General features: G+C 37.2%; 1 protein-coding gene across 4 annotated transcripts in view; it reads right to left on the minus strand.

Annotated features, from left to right (window-relative positions):
• The window catches only part of cic (Putative transcription factor capicua), a 44429-nt gene that overhangs the window by 13226 nt on the left and 6661 nt on the right, over positions 1-24542 (minus strand). For 2 of the 4 annotated variants that reach the window (XM_076619282.1, XM_033336545.2), the window contains exons 2-11: positions 7694-7980; positions 5070-5462; positions 4394-4958; positions 4025-4288; positions 3661-3772; positions 3357-3563; positions 3163-3278; positions 2212-3077; positions 1914-2130; positions 1500-1580 (exon numbers count right to left, since the gene is read on the minus strand). In XM_076619282.1, the coding sequence (XP_076475397.1) occupies positions 1500-1580; positions 1914-2130; positions 2212-3077; positions 3163-3278; positions 3357-3563; positions 3661-3772; positions 4025-4288; positions 4394-4958; positions 5070-5462; positions 7694-7774 (2902 nt within the window). In that variant the 5' untranslated portion in view covers positions 7775-7980. The remainder of the gene's footprint in view (positions 1-1499; positions 1581-1913; positions 2131-2211; positions 3078-3162; positions 3279-3356; positions 3564-3660; positions 3773-4024; positions 4289-4393; positions 4959-5069; positions 5463-7693; positions 7981-24542) is intronic. The other 2 variants (XM_033336547.2, XM_033336546.2) reach the window with 1 other exon arrangement.

Consider the following 24542-nt stretch of genomic DNA (forward strand, 5'->3'; position numbering starts at 1 on the left):
TTAAAGTAACATTGAACATAAAATATGATAATGTTTTGTATTCTGATTTAAAAAAATGAGGCAAAATACATAGTTAAAACATGAGCAAAAGATTAATAGATAGTACTTGCTGTAAAATATACAACAATACATTTTGTATGTTTCACAAGCATTCCTTTAACACGTTGACTGCCACGCGTGTTTTCAAAGAAATCTCCGTCAGGCCACGCGTACAGCAGTACCAAGCGTTCTCTGCAATTTATTTTATTTATTTATGCTATGATATTTTAGTAATGCGAGTCGGTCAAGTGATGGTCTCAAGAATGATCTTTCGTTTCATTTGTTCGCAACATTAAAACCACTAGCTGTTGTTGAATATAATGAAGGAAAGTGTGGTATAGATTATTCCTATCAAATGGTTTCTTATGCCACCACAATTAGAAAAGGAATCAAATGATACAGAAAACTTGGCATTCAATTCCTTCTGCGAATTTCTATTGTAAACGCTTTGACGGTTTACAAAATTGCAACAAGAAAAAATATAAATATTAGAATATTTAGACAATTATTAGTTGGAAAATTATTAGGGTTGTCTGAAAATACAAAATGTCCTTGTCTTCGACGGAGTCAGCATAATATCGCCGTTCGGAAAAACGATTCCGGAAGAAGCATTAGACGCGCATGCAAACTATGTTATGCAAATAAAAGACGTCGAATGGACTGAACAAAGGCACCAATGAATTTGAAGAAAACAACAATTTATTGTCCAAAATGTCCCCACCAACCTCAGCTATGTATAGAATGCTTTAAAGTTTTACATTCTAAATAATTTTTTTAATAAAGCATTTTCGTATTTTTATTTTATAACAATTCAACAGTTTTGTTATTATGGAATATCTTTTCAAATATCTACGACGATCCTTCGCAAGTAGTCAAATAAGCGACACTCGAATATGGGTTACGCGGCCTGACCAGAAACTTTGCTGACACCCGAATACGGGTGTCGTGGCAGTCAACGTGTTAAAATAAGTTGCAGAAACTATAAAAGTATCAAAATATATGTTATACATGAATTTACTCTCTTTATAATATCATGATTAAATTCTAGTATATTTCGTTAAACATAAATAAGTATATATATAAAATTATTATTATTATATCTATACGTTTTTATGCTAGAAATATAGTATTTTATATATAATTACTATATAATATATATATATATATATATATATATATATATATATACTATATATATAATTACTATATACTATAATTTTAACTGCTAGTACACAAACTAAAATAACAAATATCAATATCTGCTTCCAGTAACTTTATAACTATATAACAATATCCTTATAGTATAAGATTTACTAAGATTTACCAAGAAAAGCTTACATTTTTTACTATTTAATGAATGTTAGAGAGCACGTGTAATCTTATGCACCATTGATAACGTATGTACTTTACAACAAATGTAAGGATAGTCACATGTTTTGTTTGGCAATTAAAATTCAAACCTTTTTTCCAGTTGCGCACTGCATTGTTCAGTAATGATGGGGGATGGGGCTGGTATGCAGGAGGTACATCATGGTTGCCATCTGTGAAAGTCTTACCGTTTAGTCAAATTCACTGTTATGATATTGATGCAAAATGATAAAATAAAATAATGTGAACGTAAATTTGAGTTTCAGCATCTCATAAGATTAATTCATATATATAAGGTGTCAATTTTTTCTATTGATAATTGATATCAGGCTTTTTTTAGCAAGTTACATAATGAAATTATGCTCGACCAAAATATACAAATGAAAAATAATTTTTTAACGCAGTTGTTACTGGGAAAGATTTCACGTAAACTATACGTCATATTGAAAGCTAAACATAAACGTTTAATAAGATGATAATAGATTTTCTAATGTTGATATACTTACACAAAACTCCATTATTTTTAGAATTTTCTTCCCTAGACGATTGTGTTTTAGAAATTTGTACCAAGTGCGCGGGTTGTACAATTACATGCTGGAAGACACTTGTTGGGGTAGGCGGGTTTGAAGCTTCAGTAGTGGTTGTCATCACAACGCTCGTAGGTGGTGGTTGCGCTCTCTGCATATCCATATGAGAGGATGCATGTGTAGCTACTTTACTCGCCTAATGATCGTTATTTAGAATTCGTGATAAAAAAAAAAGAATTACTAGTAAAATTACTAAAGCAATACTAAAGCTACTTACTTGCAAAACGGATAATTTATCAACATGGACGGACGAAACAGCAGGTGACTGTGGAGGTTGGCATTGCGTTTGATGTAACGTTGCTGGAAGCTGACCTAAGTGATTCATTAATGCTGGTCTATATTTATCATCTTGATTGTTTATATGGCCTGCTGCAGACACATCCATACTATTTTTGATCACAAGATACTTTTTTTCGTGTTGATGTTGCATTACATATATTGGTTGATTTTGCGTTTGTGGTTGAGCATAATCAACTGGTTGTTCTAAAGGCTTATGCAAAAGAGTCAAGTTTTGTGGTGTTGGTGCAGACAATGGCATATGAGGTGAATGAGATGGTTTCAATATTTGCGGGTTTTGTTCAGATATTTCAGAGTGACTGGAAAAGCCATTGTTTGTTGTGAGTGCATGCTGAAGAATTATGCCTTGCTGTTGTTGAGCTATAGTCGTCACAACTGATGGATGCCGCGGCGGTGGGCTTTGTTCCGACCATGACAAAGTTAAATTAGATCCAGGTATTCCACGACTCACAGGAGAGATTCTTATCACGCTTGTTCCTATACTAGCAGGGACTGGGGCAGTCGGAGCTGGTCGATTTGATCTAACCACCCGATTGGGTTCAGGTTTTATCACCTGCTGCTGATACTGAGTAAGGAAAGTAGATTGAGTAGGTGAATGTTTCCATTTTGCACCAGGCGAAATTAATGGAGTTGCATGATGAGCAGGGCTTGAAATAGGCATAAACACATTGTTTTGATTCAGTCCCAAAGGTGGTACTGGAGACTGATTGATACAAGGAGATATAGAAGACTGTCCAGTTGGCGAGGAAAAGGCTGGTGTTGCTGATCTAGAGCTTCCCAAGGAAACTATGATAATAAAATATTACGCGAATTAGATCGATAAGTTAACAATTCAAATATCTTGTAAAATATAAAAATTTGAGAAAGTTACCTAGCATATTAGCAGCTTCAGTTTCGTCTTGATCAAATCGACCAGCAATTCTTCTATCTCCATAATTTGGAGAAGTGTCAGAATCTCTAGATGTTTCCTCACCATCCATCTTACCACTAGAAGTATTCTTAATTAACATGTGATATTATTAAATGCGATGATATTTAGTTGCGGATCATTGCATGTCTTCTTACCCAGGAAAGGTATTGGTTGGACCTCTAAGACAAGAACCTTTCAAACTAAGATGACGAGAACAGTATCCCCTTCGTTGACTTTCTTTAGAACATCCCTCTTTACTACAGAGTCTGCGCCATTGTTTACCGTTGAACTTTTTTCTAACTCCACTTGGTGTAGCCACTACATCACCTTTTTTATATCTATGTGGCGTTGCCGCCTGAGATCTATCGAACAATTTAACAATTCAACGATAGATTGTTATGCTTGTTCCCTATATACTTTATTCGCAAATAAGGAAAATCATTTAATTATCGTTATTACCTGGGCGTGGCTGCTTGAGAACGAGGAGTTATGCTGCGTTGCTCGACTAAACTACTGGTACTTCCTCGACTTTGCATGCTGCTTCTTTTACTGCTGCCTGACAATTTTGCATCTGTCAATTGAATTATTATGTTACTATTGCGTTTTCCTAGTTTTATACTCGATAATTCACGATTATGATAAAAATGAGAAAATATATCGAATACAATATTATCGTGAAATGAAATTATGTCAACATTTATTACAGCCATAACTATAATATGTAGTTTTTGAAATTTAAATGCTTATCTCTTTAATGGTTGTGTATCTTCATTAACGAAATGTGCTATATCTAAATCATACAAGAGATAGAATTTTATCTAACCTGCATCCGAAGGGAATGTAATATCTTCCCTATCCAAGTCATCTTCGCTTTCTAAATCATCATACGGTCGACTTCCATTACTTAATGCTGTAGTGGCAGGATGTGCAGAGGTGGCTAGAGTCATGAGAGGGCTAGTACCAGTAGTTCTGTAATAACCACCTGTGTCGCTATGAGTTGATATATGAGATGTATGATGAGAAGTGTGATGAAGTTGCAAAATTGGCACTGCTGTTGAAGGTTCTGAAGAATTTCGATAGCCATGTTCTGCGCAAATAAAGGACGCAAAGCATTTAAATAAATGAAAGTAAAATTTCTCGGTTAAAAGATATTCATTTACAGATGCATGTATTGCGCAGAAGTATTCCATACCAATTCCTTCGACCCTCGAAGAATCACAGTCTTCCAATCCTTCTTCTAGCTCGTCCCACCATGGGGGTTGCACTAACCGTAGATCCGCACGTTTCACAACATAACTATCACTCTGATCATCTTCCCTTGGTATTTTAACAACAAAACGCTTAGGTTTGGTTAAAATTTTGCACACTGTCCCTTTTACAAACACTTTAGCAGCATCGATATGATTGTTTGACGTTGGACACCTAATACAAACTTTCGCATCTAAAGTCACTTGGCCAACCGAAGGGCTCGCATCACCTATCACATCGTACCTCCCCGCGCCCAAAATGTCAGTGTAACGCATTAGTTTTCTTTCCCCGTCAAACTCTATGTAAATTTCTCCTTGAACAACATTACGAATAACACCTGGATAATAATATGAATCCCTTAAAGCTAACACTCTGTGGTCGCGCCACTCACTGAGATCAATAGCAACAGTAGCAGGCCGAGGACGAGAACGTAAAGATTCCTCTCGAACAGAATAATCCACTGCTGTACTTTGAGGCGGTAAAACTACCACCGAATGTGCCGAGGATACCTATTAAAGTATTCCTTGCGTTAATTAATTTCTCAAGCTTGTACTATTATTATTTGAGCAAGTATCAAACTTTAGTAAGAATTAATTATCTAATAATGTCGTGTTATATACCTGTACCTGATAGCAATCGGATTCTTGCTGCTGCGGCGATTGCCGAGTTGCTAAGGTTGCCTGCTGAACTAAACCTGATTGACCGAGTGGCATATTCGGTGCCCGTATGTTCACTATATTATTTATGGTTCTCGTTACATTGCTGGTTTTATCCATCTCCTCGAGCTCCGATGGATCAAACTTTCGTTTCTTTGGAAGTTTCTTAGCACTGATCGTTGGATCCGATGGATCCCGCTGAGGAGGCGCCGGCGGCGGGGGTGGCTGTTCCGGAGTAGATTTTTCTTCGATCAAACTGCCTCCACCACCCCCGCCTGCTCCATATTGTCCGCTTCCAAGGGGATCCCGTTTTTCGTGCATCTCAGAATGAGCAGTCAGCATTTTGACCACCTCACGCTGCTCTACGAATCAACAATACGACGTTACACAATAGACTTTCGTAAGGACTTCATATAGTTATTCATGAACGTCTAACAACTATTTTTCTATTTTCCTTTTCTAACATATAATCGGTAAAATTGGCAAAAAGGAATAAAATATAGAGAAATATCGGAAAAAGTTAATTTCTATCATAGAAAATATCGTACACAAGTAAGCAAGTGCAGAGTTTCAGGAAATTTCCTGTCATTTCAATGTTTAAGTCAGATTTACAGTTTTTAGTGTTAAAAAGGTGTCATTTAATAAAATATCATATATAATTATTATCTTTGTTATACTCTCCTTAACTGCATATATCTACATTCTACATATCCTTTTTTTTCTTTTTCTTTCCATAGTGAGGCAATATCTAGTTTCATATTGTGATGATTTTATTGTTTAGCGAATTAATTGTCTAAACTTTAATTATCTAAACTTGCTCGTATTAAAATACAAGTTTTATTTCTCTCTCTCTCTCTCTCTCTCTCTCCCTCTCGTTCTTCTACACACCTTTCACACATTAGTGCTCGATATTTGAAACATTTGGAACGTTTGAATCTTAACGAGCAGCAAGCATTTCCACCTTCGATTTCATAATACTTGAGTAGCAGTTGCTTACTGTTAATCGATATGTAACTATTACCGCGTTAAATCTCCATTTCATAACTTCCTGAGATGCTTATTAATAAGAAAAAGCGCATCTAAGCAATAACAGATTTGTATTTTAAATATTACACTAGTCAGCAATTACTTGCACATTACTATGTAAATATATGAGAAGTATTTGATACGAAGAGAGAACAAAAATTGCCACATATTTTTTTCTCATCGTACACCAATCAAATATATTGTATTTCACTATACACGGCTGTATAAATTTATGAGTCATAGATTCGTTCACATACAACGTACGACAGAATAATAATTGCGTTATCTCTATATTTGTCGAACGGCTGAAATAGATTTGTAATACATTTTTGCAATCATCATTAACTTTCGCCGATTTTAATAAAAGAAACTATATACATAGATGCAAAATGAAGAAATGCATAATCCAAACGATTGAACATGTTTGTGTTATTCAAACAAATCCATGAGTCATTACACTTCGAAATGAACGGAAAAAAGGCAAAGAGGAAAGAAGAAGATGAAGAAGAAGAAGAAGAAGAAGAAGAGGAGGAGGAGGAGAAAGAACAGGTACTCATTGATTCTTACCCACGGACGTTCATATTACGAGCACATGAATGATTCGTAATATCCACGATTTATTTTTTAAACAAAAGTAGATGAATAAGTAAATTTTCGGCATATCTTATTATCGGCAAATGTGAAAATGTCCGATCAGAATATGGCTAATTAACTCAAATTCTACTTTTTCGAAGATCGAGTTTCTTATCTCTAACTTTTATGCTATACATTTTTAGTTCGTTTTTATGTCAGAAATGATACCTTCTTCGACAGACACCATTTACTACATAATATGATTTCCAACTTATCCTAATTCGTATGCACGAAGGCATATGCAATTAGAGCGTGGATACAAGCGCAAAGTCAGTATTCTCAAAAAGGATGCCTCGCACGTATAAATTTCACTTCCCGTTTGAGACTCAATTTACGATCTCTCATATACTTGTGTTCTTAGTTTTTTACGCACATCGAATCATGCACAGGGGTAAATATTAATATCTCCAATGGAGGCTTCACGAAATTTCTCTTAGGTTGGTATATACAAAAAAGCTGCAATAGAAACGAGTTGGATTCTACTTGTTAATTTATATTTAGTCTACTATAGTCTTGCTAGTTAGCTGATAATCGTATCAAACCTTGAAAATTGTAAATACCATAGAAAGTTATTTATCCAATGGGAAAGCGAAGTGTATAAATTAATCCTCTATAACGCCGTGTAATTTCAAACGTTACATATCCATCTATCTCTATATCTTGCAAGAATTATCTTTTACTCTTTCTACTATCCATATATTTGATTTGACCATCGCAAAATCATCACAGTTATCCGGCAATCGATTTAGATGGATGAAAAGAAGGAAATAACGAAACGTTACTACTTTGAAGACTAAGAGACGGGTATGCAATGGAGTAAAAACTAAAAAAGAATTGGTCAGAATAATTAGATTAGGCGAATATTAAAAGCGATCGGAAACTTTGCAGTGTATATACGCGTATACATGTAAGTATGTATCTATACTCACAGTCCGTACAGTCGAGAGGAGGCTGTGTGCTGAAATGTGGCGAGTTGAAGCTGGGAGGGTGGTGACACCGGCTGGGTGCATACCTCAGCACCCGGCTGTCGGGGACAGGATGCGTCGAGTCTGGGCTTTCTCGTCTTTGTCTATCTTGCGACAGGGTTGCTGTTCCCTCTCCCAACTCCAATTCTTCTTCCCAGCCCCAACTGCCGAGCATCCTCCTCCGAAAATTCTCTTCTTAGGCGAACACTTTTCTCTTCTTTCTTAATTCTCTTGTAACTCTAGTCAATGTCCTGAGAACAACAAAGAACGTGTTTCAAAGTGGTTACTATAGGATTCTGCGAATGTTCGGTTCTCACATCGTTTGGTTTGGAGTTTCTGCGACTATTATGTTAACCTGGTTTTCTTAAAATCGAGAAAACCATGGCAGCCTCCAAACCGAAACATTTCTGCTTTACAATGGCTTCCTCCGTTATTTTATTTCCACATTATCCTACATCGACGACGCACCTTCGACGCACCATCTGATACCTCTTATTTCCTTAATTTGAATTTTAATCCACGTTAAACGCTTATCTGCGAAATCTTTTGAATCTCGTCCTAATGGCAATGCACAGCGTGGCAAATAGCTGTTCCGTCGAGTAGCATGTCGCGTAACGATAACAAGAAAGATTAACATCCAAACGATAGACCACTTAACGGTTTCTGAACAGATTATAATAGAAATCATTCTCGAATTACATACGCATTTGGATTATCGTTCACGGCGGGCAGCAATTTTCTCTTGAGTTACCGCGGGCACTCGGCCACGCGGTGTATCATCCTCGTCATCATCGCGAGGGAAAAGATAGCGTCGAAATCGACAAATCGTATCGAACATAATCGGTCCACTTGCTACGGAACCGAATAACATTCCAGTAGCGAGCGTTCGGTAGCGTGGCTCGACGCATCGAACAAGGACACGTGACGGAAAGTATACAATTTGTATAATCAGATTTTACGCACGCTGTTACAAAACGATCGCCAAGCTTATGAAACAACTGTTGATTGCGTTCTTCCAAACATTTCTTTCAACACTTGACTCGTACGTGTGCGTATGGAAAATTAACGTTAAAAAAGTTATTACGAGTATTCGAGCCGACGATGGTGTAAAAGAAACATTAAGCGTAAATAGATTGATGAAAAAAATTAAGATATCAAATATCCCGGGTGAACATAAAAAAGGAAAGAAAGAAAGAAAGAGAAAATGTTAAATATCGAATTTAAATGTTTGGTATTTTTATCGCCGTCGTGAAAAAAGCTTTTGTATGCAAATAAAATATGAAATTACGTTTGATGCGAAATGTGTTTGACTTGTATACGCGAGTGTAAAAAAAATGAAGTGGAGTTTTTCATAATTGGTGATAAACGCTATTTAAAGATTTGAAACAGAAAACGTGTGTCTTTGAATTAACTTTTTTTTCGCATAAATAATCAATATTCAGTAATAAAGTTATTATCGAACCGGTATTGAAAAGGAGCGAAATTGTTCTGTTGTTGTTCGGCTAACTATTTTGCACAATATTTTATTGTAATCGGTCACACGGTATGAAATAATATAATAATTGGCAATGTTTAGTAATAAATCGATAAATGTAGGGAAGTAGAGTAATTTTTTTGTTTCTATTATCGACCGTATGTGCGATAGACTCATTAACACGGCAATATGTAAAAAAATGTTTTGAAATAATACTTATAACGAAGAAACGAAGAAGGTATTGATTCTCGGACGTTTAACCGTTTGGAAAACCGGCGGATATTTGTGCAAACAGTATCGATACGCTAGTTCGCGCTGGACACCATGGTACACGCATTTTGAGTAAGTACGCACTAGAATGTATTCAGCCAGTCAGGGTCGGAATAAAATCACAAAGACGAAAAATGTCCAAGCTTGGAATATCACCTCGACCTTCAGGCTGACAGGGATCGTGCTAAAAAACACAGAGCGACAGAAATGTAGGTATACACAAGCCACGATTCATGTGTGCGAGCCGTAGCGAGAAGCGGAGATTGGCACGCGCGACATAACCTATTCAAGAAATGATCGCGTTTCTTTCTCAAATCGGAGAAAAACGATCGCACTTCAAGCCGACTCTCACTTCCGCGACAGTACCCAACACGAAGATTCCAGGGGTGACTAAACAAGTACCTAGTAGTCAACAGATCTACTTGATCGTAGCCGCTACCGATTACGAAATACAAATTACAAATTACGAATTACAGATTATAAATTACGAATTACAAATCACAAATTACAAATTACGTATTACGAATTACGGATTACGGGAGAAGCAGAAACGAGCATATACAAACTATTACAGTAAGAAGAAAGCACACACAAAATAGAGACGCGCACTTACGAAAGCGAAGAAACGGACGTGAGACGAGAGCTCGATAGAAAAGTTTCGATACGAGATGAGAGACAAAATCGATCTTGCGGATCGATTGGAAATCACGCGCAACGCGCAACGCACCGAGCACGGTAGTACGTCTATCCCAATCACGTCTCGGCTCTCTGCATATAAAAAAAGAACGGAGAAGAAACACGGGGAAGAAAGATGAAAAGGGTGTGACGTTGCTAGTCTGGTTTGGTGGGACGAGGATGAGACGCGTATGCGTGACGTTCTTATCTCACGTTTAAACGAGTGAGACGGTAAACACAGGGGAAACTGGAAGGAAAGAGATAGGAAAGAGAGATGTTACCACGGGGTTCTTCGCGTCCTACCACCTTCGACACTGACGAGAGAGAGCCGAGTTCGCCCCGTGGCCTGGCTTCTTGGGAGGAAAACACGCGTTCTCGTGATCGACGCCTTGTATGTATGCAAGTACGTGTGCCTCCGTGTGTGTTGTGTGTGTGTGTGTCTGTGTGTGGTTAAGGGGAATGTAAGTACTAACCTCGCTACGCTCCCTACCACGAGGCTGACTCACGATGTGCCTGTCTTGCCTGCTCCGAAACTCTTCGCCATTGTGTCGTATCGGTTGGTCGTTTGGTCGACTCTTTCTCTCCCCCTTTCTCCCTTCCTTCACTCACGCTCTTTCTCTTTTTCTTACCGATGTTCCCTTTCCTTTACTCTACTCCTCTTGCCTCTTCTTCCACTCCTTGCTTCCGTCTTTTTCTCTCACAACGTTATCGTAACGCTGTGGAGACGCGTTTACAGGTACGCGAGGGTGGTCAAATGTCTACATGTGTACCGGGACGAAATTCAAAACCTGTTACGTGACGCCGCTCAGAAGATAATAACGTGGCCAAGCCGAACTTGTTCGTTCGAAGATTCGAAATTCTCATCATCTATTTCCGCTTGAATCGCATTCTACCACGAGAAGAAAATCATTCTCCATCTGTTTTTCGCCGTTATTTTCGATCATTCGAATGTCGCGCAAAAACTGATCTCTCACTGTCTCGACTTTACCATGAAAAATCGACTCCGTTCGATGTTCAAACGTACCTTACTTCGCATCGATACGTTATACCATTTTAAGGATGCAAATATCGTGAAATGTCGGCTGTCTGTTTCACTGACATATGCATTCTATATTTTGGAGAAATAAAATACTGTATCCCAATTGTAGTTAAAGACGAGAATCTCTTAGAAAGGAATATTACGTTATTATCTGAAATTATCTTCGAGACAAATAAACATCTCGAGTATTAGTGCACGTAGTATAATATCCGAAATAACGAAAGCTTGAAAAAGACGTTCAGGTTATGCAAACAGAACACTTACGGTTAGTAACGATTTGTATAATAGCGTTACACGTAAATCGGTGAATGTGTGGCACTGATATACGAGTGTATCGTCGAGATTAACTTGCTACCATCAAGGCAAAAATGAGTCATCGAGTGTGAGTAATATGATAAAAGTAGGTTTCTAATTGTTATATAGTCATACTACTACTGTAAAATAGTATACGCACACACGCGGTATGTACAAACAAAGGGAAATAATTCAACTAGTTGCGTATCTTGATGCGTCGTCGACGTTCTGACCAAGTTAAATAAATTAATAAATAATTCATAAATACAAAAAATTTACATAATCATCATGAATGAGCAACGACGGATAATGTGAACATTGACGAATGTGTTTAATACTTGTATATAATTGTCCACTTCTTTCGATCAAATGAAAGCAATACAAAAGGAAGAGGAAGAAAAAGAAAAACAAATAGCGACACGTAGAAAGTAAAGTCTAAAGAACTTTCAGGTATCTGCTTGGTATACTTGTTTACGTCGACATCAGCAGCGTGTCGCGTTACTAGTCATTCGATATTCTCAAAACAGGAGACTTCTTTAGCAAAGACAACCGAGGGATGAAGTCACCCCAATAGCGATCGAAAAAGCCTACCGAAAATACCGTTCTAATTGAATTAGAGTAGGGTGGACTCGATGTACGAACCAAAACACCACGTACTCGGAGAATTATATTTCTGAAGGCGATTAAATTAACAACGAAAACTGTGATATTATGATACTCTAACTCTTTCTACTAGCATTATTGAAACATTTTATGACGTAAAAATTATTTGTAATTGTATCGTTCTCATCGATGAAAAGTAGCTAAAGAAAGAAGTCTGTAAAAATGTATTGAACTTGCTTGGAAAAATGTTCGCAATGTAAACGTAATTTTAGTACGGTTAATAACAGTACAGCACTTTACAAACAATTCGTTGCATTAATTGTAAATAAGCGTACCGATTGATATCCCTTTGAGTTGTAACAAATTTCACAATAAAAAAGGAGAGTGAGAGAGAGAGAGAGAGAGAGAGAAAATGGGGTAGGTCAAAAGAATTGGCGTGCGACGTGAAATCCCGTGATACAATGCATGAAATCAGTATACACATTTCTGAAATGTCAGGTAGATGTTCCGTAAGACTGTGGAAATTCGAAAACTAGAGTGTGCACGAACAGACTAGATTACAACATGCCGCGCGTACTCTGCTACACACGTGGAAATCCGAATGCAAGTTGTATAGGAATACCTACGCGATACGCTTGTGTATTATGCAAAAAGTACTTTGCGTAACGTCTTTATTAGCGGTGCGCTTTCCCACTGTGCAATACTCGTAGCTTATTGTTAGAAAAAAAAAGAAAAAAATCGTTTCCATTTGAACTTATCGCGATCATAATATTATACCATCCAGCGAGAATTAATCAATTTCTACTACACGGTCGCTCGTCCACGAGCAGCTTTCTACTCGGTGTTCCATACGTCGAGCCTGTTGCTCGATATACTTCCAACAATTGCACACGCTGCAAACGGAAGAAATATAAGTTTTTACATTTAGACAACGCTGGTTGTTATAATATTTATAGGCGTAATAGGCACCGAAGATTAGATATACTTATTGTATTTTATAGATAAGGTTATTTAATGAGATTATGAGAGTACTTTTACGCGAAGGAAAGGGGGATTGGAACTCGAGTATATAGTGAATCGTTACAAACTGTCACGCGCATTGATATAAATGCTGGTACATTCGAAACGCGACGCAATTATTATTATTCTTTGAATATGCTAACCTTACTATTTTATCTTCGACGCTGAATAAACGATGACCTATTTTACGCCAGAAAATTTACAAAAACGAACAATTACACAGTATAGTGTTATCGTAATCTTGTTTTCAAATGCCGCGACTTCTGAGATTCGCGAGATTTTAGATAGCGTGCCCAGTAAGTAAGAAAATAAAAATTCAAACTCTAAGAAACAAGCGATACATACCATACACAATCAAACGATGTTTATCTAATTAGTTTGTATAGTATAGTATTAGTTTGTAAGTATAATTAGTTTGGAACGATGATTAAATTAGAGAAAAACCGCAAGAAACGAAAGTAAATTTAACTAATTCTTCATTTACGTTACTCCATAATACGACTACAAGGAACAACGTCCCAGCCTTAAAGAGTATCATTCACGAAAAATGTCAAACCTGCAACCAATACCTTTTTTCCCCGATATCTATTCCCGAAACGGTATACCTATTGGTGTTCAGGTGCCATTCAAGTTCAAGCAAAGTATACTAAAGGGGACTACCCCGGGCGTATTATGGCCTCGGTATTAGTTTCCTGACTTTAAAACGAAGTCTGCGGGGGAGAGAGAGGGAGAGGAAGAGAGAATCGGCCAAACGAATTACGCATGAAAAAAAGAAAACAGTGGATGATACCTCGACCATCGCCGTCAGAAGTATACCACCCGCCGATCTGCCGTTCACTCGCAAGGACCTCGAGGAGTTTTCCTTTTAACGGGCCTTAACAACTTGTAACCGATACCTGTGCCCCTTCCTCCTTCTCCTTCTTCTTTTTCTCTTCTTTTTTCCCCGTATCGTTTCTTTACTTGCCTCTATGGTGAATGGCCTGAATGAAAGGAGACAAATCGTCGCGCGAATATTGTATACGTAGCCTCTCGACCGATCTACGAGGCACCTCGCCACAATGAGACGTAAGACCAGGGGGGTTGTGGTGCTTCAACCTCGGTTAGTTCAGGCATAAATCAGATATGCGGCGGTACTACCAACGCCGTGACAGGTAGAAAGGCGATCTTCCCTGACAATTGTCCGTCTATTCGTTTTCTACGCTATTGTTACGCGCATCCCTGCCTCTCAGTCTTTTGAAACACCTGCTTTTCCAGCTAACATCGTCGCTCTCGTACATCCACGCAGAGGTTTCGTTACGATTGTCTTACTAATTGCAAGTAGTAACATAGACTGCACATATGCTCCAGATAATGCGCGAGTAGAACTTTTTAAGTTGGTCCGACAACTGACCTTGCAAGTATGCGATAAAAGTGCGATCGATAAGATGATTCTCGACGTACGAGTCAATAGAACGAAGCATCATAGAATTACAACGAAATTTTGTCAGATTATATATCGCGCGTTACTTTAAATATCTTCTTTTCGTTAGATATTCTGACAGATTGCAATTAAGTAATAATTTGTTATATCATGCGATTTGGGATAATGTAACTTGCTATAGCTACACGATAGTAATTGATCAACTAGGGTATATAGTGTAATTAGTTTAATAATGACAGTAATAGCAAAATTAATTTTTCTTCGTTTAAAGAAACGGCGTATCTCTTAATAGTGAATAGTAAGAAAGAGGAGTAAATAATAAACTAAAGCTTTATTTTTTTATTTTCTCCTTTATACACGATTATTATTATTACACGCAATGTTTTAGACAAGATAGTGCACCATATTAGTCGATAAATAGATTAAATACTCTTTAAATATTTTAGTTCGAATCGAAGTTTGCTTTTAAAATTGTCGTTCATCGCTCTCTCTCTCTCTCTCACTCTCACTCTTCCTGTAAATTATCTTAATATTCATAGCTCCTTCTCTAGAATCTAAAATTCGGTTGCAATAAACTAAGTTTTACCTTAAAGAGAACTTTCATCGTCGTTGATATTATAACGTAATTTTAATGTCGTTAGGAGAACAACTATTTATGTGTGTATTGATCGAAATCGGCATCGTACTGTCACTGAACGACATCGTACAGATGACATCAATTACTAAATTTAAGCCTTTATCGAGAAGCTTACGTTCGAGCATCATAAAAGTTTTACGAAACCTTGATCACGTATGACATAAAAGTGAGCTACTATTGTACGTCCAGTGATTTGTCATATGATTATAACGTAAGTGATATGTAATGTAAGTACGTCATCGATTGCATTATATTAATGTCTAACGTGAAAGACTAAAGGATGTGACTTCACATATGTCGAATGTACCTATACATTATGTACATTGTTTTATAAAATTGTATCTACAGTCTGATAAGAAAAAAGGGTTTATAACCTCTAGGACAGATAGTAGTCGTCAAATGATGAAAAAAAAATTCGAATAAACATGTGGTCGAAAAATTAATATTTCCAATGTTATAAACGATTATTCGTTTATATCATTAAGCGGTTAAAACGATTGACTTTCTCGCTTCGGGAACAAGCATGCCATATGGAAATAACGCATTACCTTATCGGTTCTTCTTTTCCTGGTTACAGCAACTTCTCAAACATTCCATCCTTCCATTTCCACGACCGCTTCATCACACTCTTCTATTAGAAAATGATGTATTCTTTCAAAAAATCCTACGCGTGTTTCAACTGTTCACGTATATCGTATATATATACACGACGTATTTCGTCTATGTTTGTTGATCGTTGAAGAGTACGTTATAGAAAACAAGTCAGTCGCCTTAACCGAAACGAGAAATTGTTTCTAACTTTGAGAATATTAATTTTTCAACCTCGTGCTTGCTCGGACTTTTTCCATCGTTTGGCGAGTATTATCTACCTAGAATTTACCTAGAATCCCTTTTTCTTTCTTATCAGCCTGTATATCTAAATTCATTTATTTACTTCTGTACAATATACAAATACGAATTTATTTCAATCAGACGTAATGTCCTCTTCATATTCGTTCGATTAAACTTTGAAATCGATTCGTTTTTATTAATCAGCTTGACTGCTGTAATTGTACAAGCTTTTTGTGAAAGAACAAACCGGTTAACAAGTTAATACGATGCGTGATCATCAGCAGCATAGTGGCGGCAGAATAATCTAAAAGACCGAAGGTTAATCACGGCTAATGAACAGCGGCAGACAATAATATTTTTACTTGATTATTGTTTGCAAAATGAAGATTTAACGGGAAGTAATCCATTCGAATCACGTCGTTTCCTGTGTTACACCCGCCAACATCGTAACCATTATAGGTGATACGATACATGTATTATGCGCAATGTACGATAAGTTAGAAGCGCAAAAAATTTCCTCTTTCCCTTCTGATAAAGACGCAAAACCGTTCTATCAAGGTAAAAGGAAGAAGATAGCAGAATCTCGTGACATCAAAAATAACGATACATCGATCGTACGGTAGATCGTATCGGAATAAATCGTGGTGATTAATCGTCTTAAGTAAAGTAACTGTTAAATATCGATCAACTTAAATATTTCGTTTACTCCGCGCTTGTTTCTCCACATATGATAAATAGCGAGACGTAACGTATCATCCTCTATATTTACAGAGGAATACGCCACATTTGGTACAGCGAAAGAGACGACAACGAACGTACTTTCGGCCAGCCTGAGCCTACACACGAGTATGCCGCGACTTCCGTTCTGCTTTAAAGATAATAGTATCGGTGGAATGTACAGCTACTTGGAAAATGCAAACACCACTTCTGCAACCGAGTCGATTGCATTCGAGGATTCTGACGTTGCGACGTAGTAACAATCTAGTAACGATTATGAGTAACTACGATTAGGAGATACTATAATAGCGTGAAATTGTAGAAGCTATCTGTGCGATAGAAATCTATATCGTAGTTATATCGTGTAGCTTGCCGACTCGCTAATATTATTATGTAGTTATTAAATTATCGTAAGAGATAGTTGCCAGTGTGAAATTGTTCGGTAAGAAATATCATTTTTTTCAATTTTCACGTATTCTCGATAAAATAACCTTTCGATCAAACAACATCTACACTTGTACTTTCGGTGTAATTTCTACTTCTTTTTTCAAGTAGGTACCAGCATCATAAGAATTCGCAGGAAACAGAAAAATTCATACAAATGATGTACGGAAAATTTTACTGAATTCGTTAGCCGATTACTCCGCGATACTTGTATTAACACTGATAACGTATTTTTCTAATATAAAGAATATAACATTTATGGTTAATATGTACGTTGAAAGTATAAGAATCATTGGGAATAACTATTAAAAATTTCGATCAAAAATATGACCCGCTGAGCGTGGCGGCTCAACTGGAGACAGACGCGAACAGCGCAAGGAATTGAACCCGCTCAGTGAAAATGAATCGACGTTGATCATCTCAGCAACTAATGGTCGAAATGAGAGGTTCTTTTAAGTTTGGGATATGGAGCGTTGGAATATTAAAAAATTCACGAACGTAATTTCAAAATTGATTTCCAAATCAATATTTTTATCCGTTTACATTTAATTTGTTACTTTTGTCGTTGATTTACTATTAACCATAATCATTAGCATTGCCTCTATATATTTTTATAACGAACATTAAGAAAAATGGAATTGTTAGTTTGTTATTAAATAATTAAAAACTTTTAATAATTGTCGTTATAATTATGTATTAATTTTTATCTATATTATTGAATTCTAACAATTTTTACATTTTCAGCATACATATTAACCAGAAACGTTATATTCTTTATATTGTAAACGTGTCAGGATTAATAGACTTATGAAAAGTAAAACGATGTGCAGTTTTTGGTGCCATTTTTTAATAGCTTACAATTGAAAAATTGATTAGCTTCCAGTTGTACGTGAAAGACTGACTCTTGGAGAATAGAGAAAGCCCGCGCCAATTGCGAAAAGTATTTTAATTGTTAAATAGCTTACACTAGTATACGTTTGGGGATGAAAACTTGCAAACTTTTCGAAAATGACGAAAGCTAGACTTTTGCACGAATAATTGGACAATTAGAAGCAGCGCGATTTTGGACGGTGTTTATTTATTTACGGCACAACGGATTAACCAATGTTAACGTGTGACGTCTCATTTGATAGATATTCTGAACATGTACAATTTTTATTCGAAACCTTCTGCGATCCGACTATTAGGTTCGTTTTTATATACAGAAAACCTGTTCTCAACAGCTTTGAAGATCGTTTACCAAGTCCGTGCAAGAAATCTCGAGTGGCAAACGTAATAGGATTTTTGTTCCTGAACATGATTTCTGTGAGTTCACGCAAGAAAATTTCACATACCATTTAATGTTGCGTAAAAGACTAGTTTGACTGGACTATCTATATACAAGGGCATTGAAAATTACGCGATGAGGAGCAAATAATAGGAAAAAAATATCGAACTAGCACATCGGATGCGTCATCCACGTGCCTTTGTATGTGCATTTTATAAAATCTCATGTTAATACCGTGCAGAAAAATATCGCAGCGAGAAGAAAAATAAATAAATAAATAAATAAATAAATAAATAAAGGAAGAGACGTAAAACGTGCATTAAGTGACATGTAAAAGCTTTTTAACAAGGTATCGATAAATTTCCGCACTCGTAACAGCACGACATTACCCCTTAATGTTTCATCGGTGTACGTGTGCCCACTCACGAAAACAAATTTGTGTCTTTGTCAGGTAAGAAGCCCATGTATTATACACGTGTAAACATAAACTATTCCACATCACATTATGTCATACCAGATCCTGCCTCGACCCAGTACAAGAACACGGAATCTAATTGTAAGTATCAGGGAGATAGAGTTTCCTTCTCTCTCTCTCTCTTTCTTTCTTTCTCTATCTCTCTCCCCTCTACCAAGATATTATAGACGCTTACATAATTCGATCGTAAATTCTATGATTGGAACGTAAAGATTGGTTTATATTATCCGTTCCGACACGGAGCAGTAGTGGGGCACGGTTCTATTCAGATACTGTTGTATACGATCAATCGCAATGTCTATATCCGACGTTTCATTTGCTCGTAATAATATAAATCAAATCGATTGCAATTTCTCACTTCGTTTTGGAAATTCGGATGGAAATAATTGTAATAAAGGAAGGCAGATTGTACTTGTAATCGCGGGTCGCGCAGATCAAACGTAATTACGACAACATCTTTATACGCGTATAGATATCGCAGATTGGTAAAAAGCGATAAGGATAAATAGAGGAAACCGTTCCGAGCAAAAACTGCTACAGGCAATTCTTCATTGCGAGTAAGATTCTCTTCGATTTCATCTGTTCGATCGAAATACCCCGGAACAGATTCATATACGCAAGACAAATACGTCCGTCTTTAATTCAACCTGCAAATTCCTATTGAAAATTATTGTTAAAAAATTGCAAGGCCGCGGCAGAGATAAAAGTGGGTCACAGTGACGACGAAGCATAATGCGATTTTCAGCCGAATGAAATCGATTGTGTTTTACTCATTGGTTAGTGGACACTCGCTATGTATCTTCTTTTCATTAACACACAACGATAAAGATATCTGAACTATAAATCGATTTGTAGTTGCGTCTCCCCTCCCGTAGTTAGTACTTCAAAAATTCAAGTGGTACTCATTTAACTAAAATCAATATCCACGGCTTAGGTGAGTAAAAATACGCTAAGCCGATAACGATTACTTCGTGCCCGAGTGTTCAGTCACCTGCATTAATCTAATTACGAATGTCTCGCGCTATTCGTGTCTCTAAATATATCTATATATGTATATGCAGGCATTTACCATTTCGTTGGCCGTGCTATTGCCACCATAGTATATTGCGTCGAGCACGCGAGGAATGAATTTTAATACCATCGACGTTTCCATCTCGCCCAATGGTGATAGCGCCTCATCATCGGGACTCGCACCCACGGATTACCAGTTTACCAGTTACCGGTTATCGGTTACCGGGAACCAAGGAAAAGTTCCATTAAAATTTACCTATCGAGTAAATCGGATAGTTTATCGTAGATTGATTCGAACCGATGCAACAAATGTGCAAATGCAAAGGTATGTACGAGGTATGTGAAGTTACTCGTACGAGTAACAGTACTTATGGTAATATCGTAGAAATTAAGACAGACTTAGTTTAGCAAAATTTAGCTGAACGAGATGCAAACTGTGTAATAGCGATGGACACGGTACGTAATAAGATTTGACATCGTGTTTTATCTAGACGATTTGTACAAAGCGAAATATACATGTGTGAAAGAAGCTGAAGTAAACGCAGCAAACGAGATTTCAACTTCAGATTCTTTTCCAATTTTCCTTTCAATCGTTTCCTACTATTTCAAGCGTCTTATTTGAAATATGCTTTAGAAGGCAGCTAGGTGACAGGAGCTAATTTAAGCAATGCTTCTTACTAATTATACCAAATATGTGATATTGCTCGTGTAAATAAAAAAGAAATCTTGTGAAGTATAATACATATTTAAACTGGCAATTTCAAAATGTCGAGTGTGACTCGACATAAGAGAGTACCTGTGAATAAAATCAATGCTGAGTCACTCGACAAAGCAGTTCAAAGGGTTAATGGATAATTACTTTTTTCCCTTCCCTTTCTTGCTGTGCAATCTATCGAGTGAAGATATTAGGGACCAACTTTGACACACGGTATGTGGCGCTAAACATGTACAACGCCCAATGGCGTGTGACAAAGCGATGCAAATTTAAATATTAATTTGTTGTTTCAACTCAACCTAGTTGCTACATGTAAGAAGCGATGTTTACGTAGTGTGTATTTCTCATTAGGAAGATATATCAGGATCGTTGTTGGACAGTTTGTACTTTAGGCATCAAGCCTTTTGTGACAGAGTTTTCTAACGCGTGCTGTTTTTCCTCAACCTGGTGATATTCCAATTTCTTTGTCGATTTGTGCCTTATTGGTATATATCAATCCATGTTTAGGATTTGTCGTAGTGTTTTCTTCTGCCGTATTCCAATAATCTTTAAATTTAGCCACATAGGATGCAACCACGTGCCATTATTATCAAAATCTTTTTGCGTAATAATAATTCGTTCGTAGTATTAAGTTGTGATTTTTCGCCGATGAGCCAGCACAGATTCTGTATTTTTCGTTCAATCGTTGCGATATTGCCGTGCCGTTTAAACTTTAAACTTGAGTGCAGTACGTTTCCCCGTGGAACACCAAAAACGTATTAGACGCGGATCGCTCAAATACGATTTGGAAAGGAAGTAATACGAACGGGGAAGTTACTCTTCAATTTTAATTCACAGATTCGTGTGCCATACGTCATTCAGGTTTTCTATGATTTTTTCGAATATTCTGTGAATTCTTTCGATATTCCCATGTTTATACTCAATTACGTGATACGCTGTTTACCTATTACATTGTTTTGACAGGACGCTTCGTTCAAATGTAATTCGAAGTGGAGAAAATACTAACGCGATTCTGATATCGCGTAAAACACGATTTCGTGCGTTTGTAACTTTCGCGTGTTCGTTCTAACACATGTATAAAGCAAGACAGGTATATAGCGTACTAATATTAACGAACATCTCACATAGGAGTTCACGAATATGTATCTTCCTATCTATCTGTAGGTTTGTTCCTTTTTAGAAAACGGGAAACTTTTTAAAACCAGCGACAACAAGCCAAGAAGGAATCGACTGTTTTTCTTTGTGAGAAAGAAAAGGTAGAGACTGTATGGTACAGTGGAGCCAGAACGGCGACTGGGGGGTTCACCAGCGCACCACAATAGAGTTACACGCGAGAAAGCATCCTCTTCCTTCCATAAAGAGATTGACTAACACATACAGCATGTAAAGTCGGCACGAACCACTCTGATATGACGTCACATTTTCTGCGAGAGCCAGTACACATGGAATGCTATGTATGGAACATTAAATTGCATCGTGTGTGAACACAACCAGCGATGCTTTGTATACCCGGACAGACCAGTGGCGTAAGTCGAAACCGTCGATCGGAAAGATACGTGTCATTGAAATTCAAATAATCTCGAATATTATTGTTGCAATCGCTTTTGTTCCGCTTGTCCGCTAACACGCTGCTTAGTTCCGTTGTATACTCGAATCGATTAAAGAACGCTCTAGTTAGCCATATTTCGGTCCGAAACTTTTTCTTTCCTTGCGCTAGTGCTCTCGTTGCAATTCAATAACATCAAATATTTCGGACTCGACGAAGGCAACATGAAAAACATGGTCCGATTCAACTTTGAAATTATATGTCCGAGTTGTACTTTCCGTTACATTTCTATATCGATAGAAGTATTTTTTCCAATCGGTGAAGAAACTGGAGCTGTTAGCTGCTTGCATTAACTGCTCTATATTTTTTCTTGTAAGATATATGTAAAATTAGATTGTTCTTAGGGTGTCATGATTTGTGCGATAAATTAAGTTTCAGAGCTAAATAAACTGCCTGGAAAATCGATATTACATGTGAAAACATTTTAGGGTAAAATATTCGCAATCTATTTTAAATTATAACGGCGAATATTTTAAGAAGCAGTTGTATCGTTTATTACATATATAAAGTGAAAAAAATGACAAGTAGCGGACAAATATAAGCATTGTTTACTACTTTAGGAAAAATATGCCCTACTTTCACGTTAAATACCAAGAGGTATCTCTTCTAACCACTTAGCCGCAGAAATTCTTATACGGTAAACGATTAGTCGCCACAAATACATATATATATATATATGTGTGTTATATAAATACATATATATATTATATATATATCGACGCAACTAAATTGCAAGGTAGGTGCCATTTGAGCACAAGCGAATTAAAATCCATGCAAATCCAATTAGCGCCGCAAAGGGTTAAACTGCTCCAATTACTCCAAGCAATTTCGCCTATCGAATCAATTCAAAACACTGAAACATAGTATACTACACTTGATAGGAAGAACAAAGATGCAGCTTGTTCTTTCCGACTATTGAAATATAATCTAACCGTCTATCGCGAACAATGTGCCAAAGACAAACAGAAGTAGAAATGCTATGTCGCGATGTGTCGTGGTCGTCGTCGTCGTCGTCGGCGGCGGCGGCGGCGGCGGCGGCGGCGGCGGTGGCGGCGGTTCTGTTACGTGTCGAATGCGATGCATGCAACGAAGAGGACGCGTGCATAGTACGTAGTGAAATAAAAGCGCGTGCGAGCCGACCACGATTGTTTAAAGCTTATTGTTAGAGGGCAGGTTCTTTCTCGAGTGCAGTTCAATATTTATTAGGAAGTCGCTAGAGGTCGCAAAGTTAAACTACAAAGGCAACAGGGTCAGCATCGAGCAGCCGTAGCCAAAAGGAAACAACGCGAGGCGACACGACGAGCCGCGATAAAAGGAATTCGACACAAGTCGAGGTTAGCCTTATCGATATTGTTTGAAAATATAAAACGACGCTGCGCGAGAAGAAAAGTCATTAACACGACGCTCCGGCGCAAGAAACGCAATGATAAGGTATCGCGAGGTTTCATCAACGGGGCAACCGGCTAAGAAATCCTAGCAATAGCGAGCGCGCGCACGCGCATGCATGCTGCTGCATCGAATTAACTAACATATAGGTGTGAATAGAGAGCGGGGGAAAACAAATACGTACGCGCGTAGCAAGTGGGCAAGTTTAGAAGTGTATGTAGCGTATTATACGCGATAACCACGCTATTAATACAATATGTTAAAAGCTTTTTGTATGCCATCGCGTTCATTGTTACTGTATCGTGCTGCATGTATACTACCGCGATATTTGAATATATCAATGAGTAACCTCGGAAACGGCAGTTTCGTCCAAAGAAATTATTCTATTCGTTTAAAAGAAAATGTGTATACACTCTTACATCGATGAATCTGATTGTAGTTTAGATTGTTGATGCTGGAACAGATTGGGGTTAGGTTGATAGGTTGAGGTTAGGTTGATAGGTTAGGGTTAGGGGATAGAACGCGGAATAATAATGAATATGATATAGAAATGCGAATGATAAAGTTTGCTAACTAATTGAAATAGTTTACCTCTGTTTTACCATACGTCGTTTCCGAGTAACTTTAGCTTTCTAAATAAATTGTAGATTTGAAAGTTTGTTTGATAAACTACAGTTCCTTAAACTCCAATAGCAAAGATCGCTATATTATTATTGTCTGAGGTAGTTTAATAAATGTTAAAGACATCTTGATCATCTTCATACGATACCTTACTACGTATGCCGCTTAGTACGCTACAAAAGGGATTAGAAATACGATCACGAAGATTGTTCTCAAGAGATAGATATTCCAGGAAAGATTATTAAAAGATCGTCGGACACGTTAAATAAAAAGTTAAATTAGAGTAATTAGTGTTTCCTTTGTTTCTG

This window comes from Bombus vancouverensis, chromosome 6 (assembly GCF_051014615.1).
Source record: "Bombus vancouverensis nearcticus chromosome 6, iyBomVanc1_principal, whole genome shotgun sequence".
NCBI classification, from domain to species: domain Eukaryota; kingdom Metazoa; phylum Arthropoda; class Insecta; order Hymenoptera; family Apidae; genus Bombus; species Bombus vancouverensis.